Genomic DNA, 13,765 nt, shown 5'->3' with positions numbered 1-13,765 from the left:
AGCTCTGTTTTCTTGTAACAGTCCAGTGACATGGCTTCCTTATTGCCTTCTGGGCTGCAGTTAAAGAACTTGCTCTAGACCAAGACTGGACTTGTAGATAGAAAACATCACTTAAGATTTTCTTTCCTAGATTAATGGGATTCTAGTTTGGGTTTCAAAGGGCTCTTTGTATAGCTTACAAAAGATTCTGGGTCTTTGAATATTTCTATTCTAGTAAAATTTGGAGTTCTGACCTATATTTAGTATATGACTTTTCTGGGTTATAGAAAAATATGGACTGTCACCTAATGTGATGTCAATTTTCTTTAACCCTCTGTGTAAATGGTGCACATTAAAGAGCCAGGTTTACTGTTAAACGTTTTTCTTTATAAACATAATGACAAAGAGATACACAACATCAGTTAAAGAGAAGAATGTGACTAGGTCCACTGCTGCCTGTGTCTTGGAGGAAGAGAAGGGCTCATCCTAGAAATAATTACCTTTCCTTCTAGGGGAAGAGGACATCACCCTGGAAAAAAACTGAGTTTTTACTTAGCTAGAGATCTTGGTTGTCAGATCCAAATGGTCCCATCGCAATTCTTTTTTCCCGGGCAGTGCGCAGATCTTTGACAAGTGATGAATGACCTCTGCTTCTTGTGTTTAGGCCCGGGACTGGACTCTGTGACCAGGGATTTGGCGTGCGGGGCCTCACAGGCTGCAGAGAGATATTAACATGTGAGCGCATGTGCAAAATGTGGTCTCATGTGACAGATCCAAAGAGAAAGCCTCTTCAGCCATGGTTTTATCAGAATAGCTCTGTGAACTACCATAATAAATAAAAGAATAGAATCTATGAGTCCAAGACCTGCCTGTTTTGACTGCAGTCAGCAGCCTAATTTGGAGAATATGCCTGAATTTCCCACCCAAGGCTTGGACCTCCACATGGCGATCTTTGGGGTTAGCCTGTGTTTTCTATGTCTTTATTCATATGTAGTAGTAGCAGCAGCTATGGGAACTGTAGTAGCAATGACTAAAGAGCTTTATTCTTCATGTGTGCTAAGGTGGATTCACTCAGGGTGAACAGCCCCTGGGGACACAGCGCTGCTCTATTTTCACCTTATAAACCAAAGTAGTGATGGCCATGGTTGAGTTTGTACCTAGGTTAAAGCGTTCCCAGGAATCTAGGCTGTTCTAATGTTAATCTAGGTTTCTGTATTACTCTATGAAGTAGTAAGAGAGTTATCTATCTCATTCCCAAATGTATTCTTAGCTTAGGGCCAAAGTACAAATGGAATCCCATTTACTAAACGTCTAAATATTTAAATGTTATAAATCAAGCTAGCAGGGATTTCCCTGGTGGTCCAGTGGCTAAGACTCCCACCCACTGCGGGGGGCCCGGTTTGATCCCTGGTCAGGGAACTAGATCCCGCATGCTGCAACTAAAAGATCCCGCGTGCCACAGGATCTTCTAAGACTGGGCGCGGCAAAATAAATAAATAAATATTTTTAAAAAATCAAGCTAACAAACGGTTTTTGGTTTTTTTGTTGTTTTTTTTGCGGTACACGGGCCTCTCACTGTCGTGGCCTCTCCCGTTGTGGAGCACAGGCTCTGGACGCGCAGGCCCAGCGGCCATGGCTCACGGGCCTAGTCACTCCAAGGCATGTGGGATCTTCCCGGACCAAGGCATGAACCCGTGTCCCCTGCATCGCAGGCGGACTCTCAACCACTGCGCCACCAGGGAAGTCCCCAAACTATTAACTAAAATACATACTATCACCTACATTGACAAAAAGACCAGGTTTGAATTTGGAATTTTTGCAGTCTTTGGAGCTCCTTACCAGAATGTGGTGGTGCAGGAAAACTGCATTATAAATAAATGCACCATGTTTTTCTTTTGTGATAGGATCAAGCAAAATAGAATACATCAGAATTGTGTATTTGCAGGGAGCAAACCTCTAGTGGTACTACAAATGGTGAATTTTTTAAAATTTTAATTAATTTATTTTTTGGCCATGCTGTGAAGCATGCAGGATCTTAGTTCCCCAACAAGGGATGAAACCTGTGCCTCCTGCAGTGGAAGCATGGAGTCTTAACCACTGGACCGCCAGGGAAGTCCCTTGTGTATGTATATATCTTCCTCCTTCATTAAATAAATAGGAAACATTTTATTATGGTGCCTAGTGAATTTAATGGGATTATTTCTGATTTTTTATATTGGGTCGGCCAAAAAGTTCATTCGTGTTTTTCCCATAAGCTGCTACAAAAACCCGAACGAACTTTTTGGCCAACCCATACTTGACTACTCTTTAATTAATCTCAAAAGCCTAACCCCAAAGTTTGATATATGCCCACTTACATATACGCAGAGAGAACACCATGCCTTGTATAATATTTCTTATTTCACAAATAACTTACAATTTTAGCTACATATTATATTGTATTTTTGCTACTTAAGGAAAAAGAACCAACACATTATTTATTATCTTGTTTTTCATTACTTAAAAAATTGAATAAATCAATTGTGACGGGTCATATCATTTTAACTTTTAATTTGTAAGTCTCACCTGCACATGAATGTTTGTAGCAACTTTATTCATAATCATTAAAAACTAGAATCAACCTTCGGTAGGTGAAATGAAAAACAAACTGTGGTACATCCATACAATGCAATATTGTTCACAGACAAGAAATAAGCTCTCAAGCCACAAAAGACTTGGGTGAACCTCCTTGAATATGTATCGCTAAGTGAAACAAGTTAGCCTGAAAAGGCTACATATGTATGATTTTAATTATATGACATTCTAGAAAAGGCAGAACTACAGAGATAATAAGAAGATCACTGATTGTCAGTTGTTTGCGGGGAGGAAGAGAGGATGGAAAAGAGGAAGCACAGAAGATTTTTAGTGTGGTTAAACTATTCTGCATGATACTGAAATGGTGGATACATGGCATTATGCATTTGTGAAAACCCGTAGAACTATACAGCACAAGAATGAAACTTAATGAATACAAATTAAAAAAAAAATCATTTAGGAGGTCAGGGAATCCCAGGAAAAACCCAGACTATGACAAGAGAATATAACCATAACCTCAATTTAAATACATATTTTTGTTACAGACAGTGTTATGATGATGAAAAATATTTTCAAGCATAAACATATAGTATATTAGAATAAAATTCTGTCTGGAAGTTATTTCAAAATGGAAATATAAGCTTAAAAAATACATTAAATTTTCAACTTCAAAGAAGAGCTTGTTTATTTTATAATTTTTTAAAATGGATGATGGTAGGTATCGAACTGTTATAGACTTAGTTGGATGCATTTTAAAGTGATGTAAGTTTTTTGTGAGTTTTCTTTTTGCGGTATGCGGGCCTCTCACTGCTGTGGCTTCTCCCGACGCGGAGCACAGGCTCCGGACGCGCAGGCTCAGCGGCCATGGCTCATGGGTCCAGCCGCTCCGCGGCATGTGGGATCCTCCTGGACTGGGGGACGAACCCACGTCCCCCGCATCGGCAGGCGGACTCTCAACCACTGTGCCACAAGGGAAGCCCGATGTAACAGTTTTAATTTAAAATATCAATATATATAAATGCTGGACTGTGTAGATGTTAGAAATTAGATGCTTTGTGTCTATTTAAACTTAAAAAAAATATTTGATGTCAATGAAAAAAGGTGAAGAGGTGACATAGCTTTTCACAATTCTTTTAGAGGGTCCATGAGCAAAAGAGTTGGAAGTTCAACATCCTAGACAGCATCTTACATGATGTACTGCAGGACTTGGCAGACTTCTGTGAAGGGCCAAATATTAATAGTATATATTTTAGGCGTTGTGGGCCTGATGGCCTGTGTCAAAACTGCTCAGCTCTGCTATTGTAGTATGAGAGTAGCCACAGACAGTTTGTAATGAATGAGTGTGGTTGTATTCCAATAAAATTTATCTGTGGGCACTGAAATTTGAGTTTTGTACAAATTTTATTTCAGAAAATATTATTCTTATTTTGATTTTTTTCAACCATTTAAAAATATGAAAATCATTCTTAGTCCACAGTGTGTGTAAAAATAGGAGTCAGGACAGATTTGGCCTGAGAGTTATAATTTGTTGATCCCTAATTTACAGTAATTTGGTAAAATAGTTTTACAAATTAGTGAGTCAGTAGTCTCAAAGTTAGACTGTAATCTGTCTCACATTTGCCAAAGCAAAGTCCTATATCCTTGAGGTCTTAAGCAAAATTATTCAAAAATGTATAAAGTTAAACATGAAAGTTCTTCTATTGCCAATAATGCCATTCCCCAGAGGCAACCTCTGACTTCAAATATTCAACTGTGCAGTCACACACACAAATACAACATATGTGGTTTTAAAGAAACTATATATAAATGTATATGGATTTTTTTAAAAAGGGACAACATATATGTTGTGCTGCAATTTGATTTTTCAGTTTACAATATATTTTCAACATCTTTCCTAGTCATTATTTTTAACAAGAATTCTTGAAACTTAGTCGACATTTGAGTCATTTCCAATTTTGAAATGATAAGCAATGAGCATCTGTATTATCTCTGTCTCTATCTCTCTCTATCTCTATATGTTTGTACACATGGATGAATATTTCTGTAGGATAGATTCCTAGAAGCAGTATTACTGGATCAAAGATATCCACATTTTTATGTTGATGGGGTCATCCAAAAGTTTATCCTAGGGTTTCTCAACCTTGGTACATTTAGGGCTGGATAATTCTTTGTTGTGGGGCTGTACTGCACATTGTAGGATGTTTAGCAGCATCTCTGGCCTCTACGCATTAGATGCCAGTAGCATCTCCCCTGTTGTGACAATCAAAACTGTCTCTCGATATTGTCAAATGTCCCCTGGAAGGGAGGGGGGGCAAAATCATCTTGGGCTGAGAACCACTACCCTGGACACTTGTTTTTCTTTTTTCTTTAATTTCTTTTTCTCCCTATCCCCCTTTCAACAACTTATCATGTTATCCTTCCTTCAAAAAGGAAAAATGCTTAAAGGAATTTGTGACTTAGTATATATCACCCCTCTGTTATGGGATAAATTGTGTCTCCCAAAATTCATGTGTTGAAGTTCTAACCCCCAGTACCTCAGAATGTGACTGTATTTGAAGACAGGGTCTTTAAAGAGGTTATTAAATTAAAATGAGATTGTAAAAATGGACCCTAATCTAATATGACTGATGTTCTTATAAAAAGGAGAAATTTTAACACAGAATTGTACAGAGGGAAGACCATATAAAGATTGGGAGAAGGCAGTCATCCACAAGCCAAGGAGAGAGGCCCCAGAAAACAGCCCTGCCAACACCTTGATCTCGGACTTCTAGCCTCCAGAAATTGTTTTCTGAAAATAAACTTCTTCGTTAAAGTCAGCCAGTCCGTGGTAGTTTGTTACAGCAGCCCTGGCAAATTATTACACCTTCCCAGTGTATTTGAATTTTAAATAAAGAATGAATGAAAAAGGCAATGACTTATCCAAAGGTATACTATCTAACAATGGGATTTGGTGGGGGAGATAAATTTTCTGAGAGGATTCAGATCATTCTATGTAGATTTAAACATGGGATTGGCTCTATTCAATCTCTTTTCTACAGCAGCTTCTCTGATGAACAATTAGTAACTTCTATAATCTCAATGTCAAATTTCTTTCATTAAACAAAGATAATATCAATTCAAAAAAATAAGAGCAAGGCAAGCAATGATTAGAGATCAGAAGAAATGAAATGAATTAGGGAGAGAAGTTTGTTGTTTAAAAAAACACTATATAAGTTTTTCTTTTTTTTTTTTTGGCTGTGCCCTACAGCTTGCGGGATCTTAGTTCCCCAACCAGGGATGGAACCCTTGCCCCTGCAGTGGAAGCATGGAGTCCTAACCAGTGGACTGCTAGGGAATTCCAAAAAAAACACTATATTTTTAATTGCACAAATGATATGTACAATGTAGAAAACCCAGACCATGCAAATATGCAAAGAAGAAGAAAATAAAAATCACCTGGAATCTCACCATCCAAAGACGATCACTGTTAAATATTGTGGCATAAAGACTCCCAAACTTTTTTCAGTAGTACGTATATATGGATGGATGTATAGATAGATAGAAATACACATATATATCGACACACACATATATATCTCCCAAATGGGATCCTACCATAATACTTATTTTGTCTGATTTTTTTCTTATTCAATGATATATTGAGAACATTATTCCATGTCAGTAAATATATTTCTTTTTCTTTTTCTTTCTTTTTTTTGTCTGTGTTGGGTCTTCGCTGCTGTGCGCGGGCTTTCTCTAGTTGCAGCGAGGAGCAGGGGCTACTCTTCGATGTGGTGCGCAGGCTTCTCATTGTGGTGGCTTCTCTTGTTGCGGAGCACGGGCTCTAGGTGCGCAGGCTCAGTAGTTGTGGCTTGCGGGCTCTAGAGCGCTGGCTTCCCTGCCAACACCTTGATCTCGGACTTCTAGCCTCCAGAAATTGTTTTCTGAAAATAAAACTTCTTCGTTAAAGTCAGCCAGTCCGTGGTAGTTTGTTACAGCAGCCCTGGCAAATTATTACACCTTCCCAGTGTATTTGAATTTTAAATAAAGAATGAATGAAAAAGGCAATGACTTATCCAAAGGTATACTATCTAACAATGGGATTTGGTGGGGGAGATAAATTTTCTGAGAGGATTCAGATCATTCTATGTAGATTTAAACATGGGATTGGCTCTATTCAATCTCTTTTCTACAGCAGCTTCTCTGATGAACAATTAGTAACTTCTATAATCTCAATGTCAAATTTCTTTCATTAAACAAAGATAATATCAATTCAAAAAAATAAGAGCAAGGCAAGCAATGATTAGAGATCAGAAGAAATGAAATGAATTAGGGAGAGAAGTTTGTTGTTTAAAAAAACACTATATAAGTTTTTCTTTTTTTTTTTTTGGCTGTGCCCTACAGCTTGCGGGATCTTAGTTCCCCAACCAGGGATGGAACCCTTGCCCCTGCAGTGGAAGCATGGAGTCCTAACCAGTGGACTGCTAGGGAATTCCAAAAAAAACACTATATTTTTAATTGCACAAATGATATGTACAATGTAGAAAACCCAGACCATGCAAATATGCAAAGAAGAAGAAAATAAAAATCACCTGGAATCTCACCATCCAAAGACGATCACTGTTAAATATTGTGGCATAAAGACTCCCAAACTTTTTTCAGTAGTACGTATATATGGATGGATGTATAGATAGATAGAAATACACATATATATCGACACACACATATATATCTCCCAAATGGGATCCTACCATAATACTTATTTTGTCTGATTTTTTTCTTATTCAATGATATATTGAGAACATTATTCCATGTCAGTAAATATATTTCTTTTTCTTTTTCTTTCTTTTTTTTGTCTGTGTTGGGTCTTCGCTGCTGTGCGCGGGCTTTCTCTAGTTGCAGCGAGGAGCAGGGGCTACTCTTCGATGTGGTGCGCAGGCTTCTCATTGTGGTGGCTTCTCTTGTTGCGGAGCACGGGCTCTAGGTGCGCAGGCTCAGTAGTTGTGGCTTGCGGGCTCTAGAGCGCTGGCTCAGTAGTTGTGGCACTCGGGCTTAGTTGCCCTGTGGCATGTAGGATCTTCCTGGATAAGGGATCAAACCTGTGTCCCCTGCATTGGCAGGCGGATTCTTAACCACTGCGCCACCAGGGGAGTCCCAGTAAATATATTTCTGAAAATGGTTATTAATAGCTGCTTTTGTTGAACTAAGTAAAGCCACAGGAAAATGATGAAATTAAAAGTAAGTCAGTCTCCAAAAGGTGTCTCCCAGTCACGAGGGAAACTAGAAGACAGATAGCAACAACATTCTTTACTTGAGGAATTCATAAAATGTTGAAAAAAGAAAAGGATGAGGTCACAGGAAAGACTAAGAGGAGGAGATATTGTACAGGATGTGGAAAAGACAAATTTACAGCTCTCATCTAGCTAAGCCCAGTGTTTCCCAGCTTTGCCAGCAGAGAAGCATAGCTCATCCCCCCAGTTCACTACAGGATGTGTCCACTGTCTATTGAAAACCGCTCCCTTTGAAAAAGCAATGAAACCTCCCAGTGCCATCCTTGACCTGCCCTCTGCAATATTTCCCTGGGGAATGTGATATCAGGGTCTGGCCAGCACACACAGCCTGTATGTCAATTAGGAAGAGGGCTCCCCCTCTGCTGGCCCTTCCTCCAGACACTGCAGCCCTAGAGTAGGGCACAGGACTTTCGAGGATAACATCAGTTGGTTTCAGACCCTACTCTGGCCCTTGGCCAGGTAACTTTGTGCAGAGCGATACCTCACACGATGGCCTTGTCTGAAACGGTCCCACTCACCATTTAAACTTCCACAGGGCACAGGCAAAAATAGTCTTAATCTTCCCATCCCCTGCTGTCATCCTGGCCAATTCAAGAACTCTGACTCCCCCACCCCTAGTTTCTCTGAACTAGGCCAGAGGCACAAAAGCCATCATACAGGTCCTTGCCCCATAATAATAAATTATAGCTACAATTTTTTAAGTGTTTAGATCTGTACCAGATCCTGTGCTAAGTGCCCTGCATGCATTATTTTATGCTCACAACAAAACATTATTTTCTCCATACATCTATGAAGAAGTATGTTCAATGACTATTCCTACTTTACAGATGAGATTACCGAGATCTGAGAGAGTAACTTGACTAAGCTAATGCCACAGATAATGAGTAGCAGGGACTCAATTCTGGTTGGTCTGCTTCCCACAAACATTTCCTGTGCATCTTCTCTGTGAAGAGCAGTGTGCTAAAAGCAAGAGAAAGAGGCATACGGAAGTCCTTTGCTCGAAGGATTTAACAGTTTAGGAAGTTTAAGAAGGAATCTGATATATAATACACCAATACATGCACAATGTGCTAAAGCAATGTGAAAGGGCCAAAGTCCTCCTGTGACTAGGGAGATGGGAGAGCCTTTGGGGAGGAGATGGAATGTGAAATGGGCTTTAATAAGGGTACTTGTTTTTATTTAAGGTTTTTTTGATGTGGACCTTCTTTTTTTTTTTTTTTTCCTCTGTACGTGGGCCTTTCACTGTTGTGGCCTCTCCCGTTGCGGAGCACAGGCTCTGGATGCGCAGGCTCAGCGGCCATGGCTCATGGGCCCAGCCGCTCTGCGGCATGTGGGATCTTCCCGGACCGGGGCACGAACCCATGTCCCCTGCATCGGCAGGCGGACTCTCAAGCACTGCGCCACCAGGGAAGCCCCATTTTTTTTTTTAAATCACAAACATTTATTACTTTCCCCAAAGCAGTTTGAAAAACATTTGGGAGGCAATGTAGAAGGCCCACTAGGTAGAATTAAAAGGCTTCTTTCTTTCGTTTTTTTTTTTTTTTGAAATATAGTTGATTTAAAAGGTTGTGCTAGTTTCTGGCATACAGCAAAGTGATTCTGATATATACATATTCTTTTTCAGATTCTTTTCCATTATAGGTTATCACAGGTATTGAATATAATTCCCTAATTCCCTGTGCTAAACAGTAGGACTTTGGTGTTTATCTATTTTATATACAGTAATGTGTATATTAATCTTTTTTTTTTTTTTTTTTGCAGTATGCAGGCCTCTCACCGTTGTAGCCTCTCCCGCTGCGGAGCACAGGCTCCGGACGCCCAGGCTCAGCGGCCATGGCTCACGGGCCCAGCCGCTCCACGGCATGTGGGATCCTCCCGGACCGGGGCATGAACCCGCGTCCCCCGCACTGGCAGGCAGACCCCCAACCACTGCGCCACCAGGGAAGCCCCTGTATATTAATATTAATCTTAATCTCAAGATCCTAATTTATCCCTCTTCTCCCCTTTCCCCTTTGGTAACCATGTTTGTTTTCTATGTCTGTGAGTCTATTTCTGTTTTGTAAATAAGTTCCTTTGTATCATTTGTTTTAGATTCCACATAAAGGTGATATATGATCTTTGTCTGACTTACTTCACTTAGTATGATAATCTCTAGGTCCATCCATGTTGCTCCAAATGGCATAATTTCATTATAGGTTGCTTCCATGTCTTGGCTATTGTAAATAGTGCTGCTATGAACATTGGGGTGAATGTGTCTTTTCGAAATAGAGTTTTTGTCTTTTCTGGATATATGCCCAAGAGTGGGAATCCTGGATCATATGGTAGCTCTATTTTTAGTTTTTTAAGGACCCTCCATACTGTTCTCCATAGTGGCTGCACCAACTTATAGTCCCTCCTACAGTGCAGGAGGGTTCCCTTTTCTCCACACCCTCTCCAGCATTTATTATTCGTAGACTTTTTGATGATGGCCATTCTGACTGGTGTGAGGTGATACCTCATTGCAGTTTTGATTTGCATTTCTCTAATAATTAGTGATGTTGAACACCTGTTCATGTGCCTTTTGGCCATCTGTATGTCTTCTTTGGAGAAATATCTATTTAGGTATCTGCCCATTTTTTTTTAAAGATTTATTTATTTTTATTTATTTATTTTGGCTGCGCTGGGTCTTAGCTGCAGCACACGGGATCTTCGTTGCAGCATGTGGGATCTTTTAGTTGCAGCATGTGGACTTCTTAGTTGTGCCATGCATGTGGGATCTAGTTCCCCGACCAGAGATCGAACCCAGGCCCCCTGCATTGGGAGTGCTGAGTCTTACCCACTGGATGACTAGGGAAGTCCCTCTGCCCATTTTTTGATTGGGTTTTTTGTTTTTCTAATATTTAGCTGTATGAGCTGTTTGTATATTTTGGAAATTAAGCCCTTGTTGGTCACATTACAAATATTTTCTCTCATTACGTAGGTTGTCTTTTCGTTTTGTTTATGGTCTCCTTTGCTGTGCAAAAGCTTATACGTTTGATTAGGTCAAAAGGCTTCTTTCTTGAACTGAATTTTCTCTCCTATTCTTGATTAGGTCTCTTGTTTTGAGTTCCAGAGAATATGGCAGGGGAAACCAGCAACATTGTTTCTCATCAAGGCCCAGTATAAGCCCACATGTTGAGCTGCCTGGAGAGTTTGCAATTTCTTTTTTTTTTCTCTTAATCATTATTAGAGTATAGTTGCTTTACAGTGTTGTGTTAGTTTTTACTGCACAGCAAAGTGAATCACCTATATGTATACATATATCCCCTCTTTTTTGGATTTCCTTCCCCTTTAGGTCACCACAGAGCATTGAGTAGAGTTCCCTGTGCTATACAGTAGGTTCTCATTAGTTATCTATTTTATACATAGTATCAATAGTGTATATATGTCAATCCCAATCTCCCAGTTCATCCCAACCCCCCCCCCATTGCCCCCTTGGTATCCATAGGTTTGTTCTCTATGTCTGTGTCTCTATTTCTGCTTTGTAAACAAGATTGTCTATACCAATTTTTTCAGATTCCACATATATGTGTTAATATACGATATTTGAGTGTTCCCTGGGGAGGCAAAATTGCCCCCACTTGAGGACCACTGTAATAGACCATGTTAGAAATTAAAAGGGTAGATGTGACACCTGGGTAGGGGTAAAATCGAAATGCTTTCTCAAGGGTTTGGATAGGAATGTGAGGAAGAAGATTGAGAGATCAAACAGAAACACAGAAAAGGCCCTAGAGGCCATGTAGTCTAACCTGCTCATAATTGCTTGCAAGGTTGTAAACTCTTTGGAAGGAAGTTTGGTAAAACCTATAATAATCACAAAAATTATCTTGCCCTATAATAATCACAAAAATTAAACTGACCCAGCAATTCCATTCCTGGTAATCTATCATAAATGTTTCAAATGAAGACAAGTAATCTTTATGTATAAAGCAACAATAGTTACATGGGGACAGTGACCATGTTCTCAACAATTGCACCCTCATGCCTACCACAGTGCCTGTTAATGAGAGGTCCAGATTTAAGAAGTCGATTTAAGGTTCAGAGGAGGTAAGTTTGAAGATTCTGGAGAGAGAAGTTGTAGCTAATAAAACAAAATCCCAGAGGGGGTGGGAAGGGCAGTTATCAAGAATATAGAATGGCCCCGGGGGCTTACCTGGTGGCGCAGTGGTTGAGAGTCCGCCTGCCGTTGCAGGCGACACGGGTTCGTGCCCCTGTCCAGGAGGATCCCACATGCCACGGAGTGGTTCTTTAGTTATAAAAAAAAAAAAAAAAAAAAAAGAATGGCCCCGATTCCCCTGAGGAGGCGCGCAGGTCGGCCCCCTCCCCACCCCTGTCGCCCGAGTGAACTGGCTTGACGAGGGACCAAAGTTCCCCTGGACCAAGACGCTGCGCGCAGCTCTTCCTAAACAGCATGGGCAGCTCGGAGAGAACACGTGGGACTCAGAGTTGGTCTCCCGCAGCAGCTCGGGGACACAGGAAATTTTTTGGATGGACGCTCAACTGCCACGAAAAACAGTGAGGATATCGCTCACCTCTGCATCCCCGGTGTCTAGAAGAGCGCCTGGCATATGGTCACCTCTCAAGACCTTCTGAAGTAGGATAACACGAGACGTGGACTCTAAAAAGAATCGTAGGCAGCCTGTATATATAGTGAAGCTCCTCTGAGTCACTTTGACTGGAGAAACTTGGGTCACTTGGTTAAGCACAAGCCAATCATTGTGGCCAGGCCTTCCACAGTCTGGGAGCATTCACTGTGTTCTGCAGCACTTCTGGAGGCCAAGTGGAGTCCCAGCACAGGATGGTCCTTTTAGGCGGGTCTTCCTCCCCATTTTCTTAAGGCACATCTAACAAGACCTCTCTTCATGTAAAGAGGTTATCAGCCAAGGGCTTTTCTCCAACCAGAGTTCTCAATTTCAAAGGCCAGAGAAGAAGTAATAGGATGAGGAACAGGTACACCACTAATGGTTCTATAGAGGCAATTAGGAAGATCTTTGAGAGACAGAGGAAGAGACTTCAGAAAGAAAAAAATACTAACACTTTTCTTCCCCCAGCTTTCCTCTCAAGACCTTCTGAAGTAGGATAACATGAAATGTGGACCCTAGAAAGAATCTTAGGCAACTTAGGCCGTGAAGCTCCTTTGATTCACTTTGATTGGAGAAATTTGGGTCACGTGGTTAAGCACAAGCCAATCATTGTGGCCTTAGGATACAGGATTCCCCTAATGCTCCAGGCCTTCCTTTCACAGAGTTTGGGAGCGTTCACTGTGCTCTGCAGCACTTGTGGAGCCCAAGTGGAGCCCCACCTGATCCAGCGCAACTTAGTGTGAGACATAGGATGTTCCCCCAAAGGAAATTCAGTGTCTTCCTACAAGAAAAGAGGAGATAGATTCTGGGCAGGCAAAGTCAGCATATGTTTACTGAATATGGAATTATTAAGTCAGAAAATATTCCTTTCCAGTTTAATTAAGAAGTAGCCTTGGAGATGAACTTCAAGTTTGAGCTGGATTAAACTAGCAAAGATGAAGGGAAGAAAAAGCAAAGTGTGCATTTCCTTGCAGGTTGATCGTGTCCTCTGAAACGTGTCCCATGAAGGCAGGTGATAGTCTGTTTCGTTGTCTTGTTTATGATTGTTACGCCGATGCCATCGCAATGTCTGTCACTTACTAGTCAGTAAACATTTGTTAAATTAAAAATATAAAATAAAAAAAGAATACAAGTAGAAAAGTCTGTAGCTTCATTTTCAGAGAGAGAGCAATGACTGAAAATTTGTAATGGAGAGGGGAGGAAGGGAAGTTAGGCGGAGGAATTTAGGACTTCAATCAGTCTGTAAAGAGACCCAGGTGGATCGAAATTTGAACCTAGAACTTTGCCTGAGGGCATTCCTTGAAACCAAGAATTGTGCGCTTTCTCATGCAGAGCTGCTGG

The 13,765-nt window shown here is 40.6% G+C and overlaps 1 protein-coding gene across 1 annotated transcript in view; it reads right to left on the bottom strand.

Moving 5' to 3' along the window:
- Positions 1–535: 535 nt before the first annotated feature.
- Positions 536–13,765, bottom strand: part of HEATR4 (HEAT repeat containing 4) — a 36,709-nt gene continuing 23,479 nt past the window's right edge. Inside the window, exon 16 of the mRNA XM_024737869.1 lies at positions 536–694. Within this exon, the coding sequence (XP_024593637.1) occupies positions 536–694 (159 nt within the window). The remainder of the gene's footprint in view (positions 695–13,765) is intronic.

This window comes from Neophocaena asiaeorientalis, unplaced genomic scaffold, assembly GCF_003031525.2.
Source record: "Neophocaena asiaeorientalis asiaeorientalis breed wild unplaced genomic scaffold, Neophocaena_asiaeorientalis_V1.1 scaffold49, whole genome shotgun sequence".
Classification (NCBI taxonomy): domain Eukaryota; kingdom Metazoa; phylum Chordata; class Mammalia; order Artiodactyla; family Phocoenidae; genus Neophocaena; species Neophocaena asiaeorientalis.
Note: the sequence above shows the minus strand (reverse complement) of the source record. Positions and strands in the feature narration are given on the sequence as shown.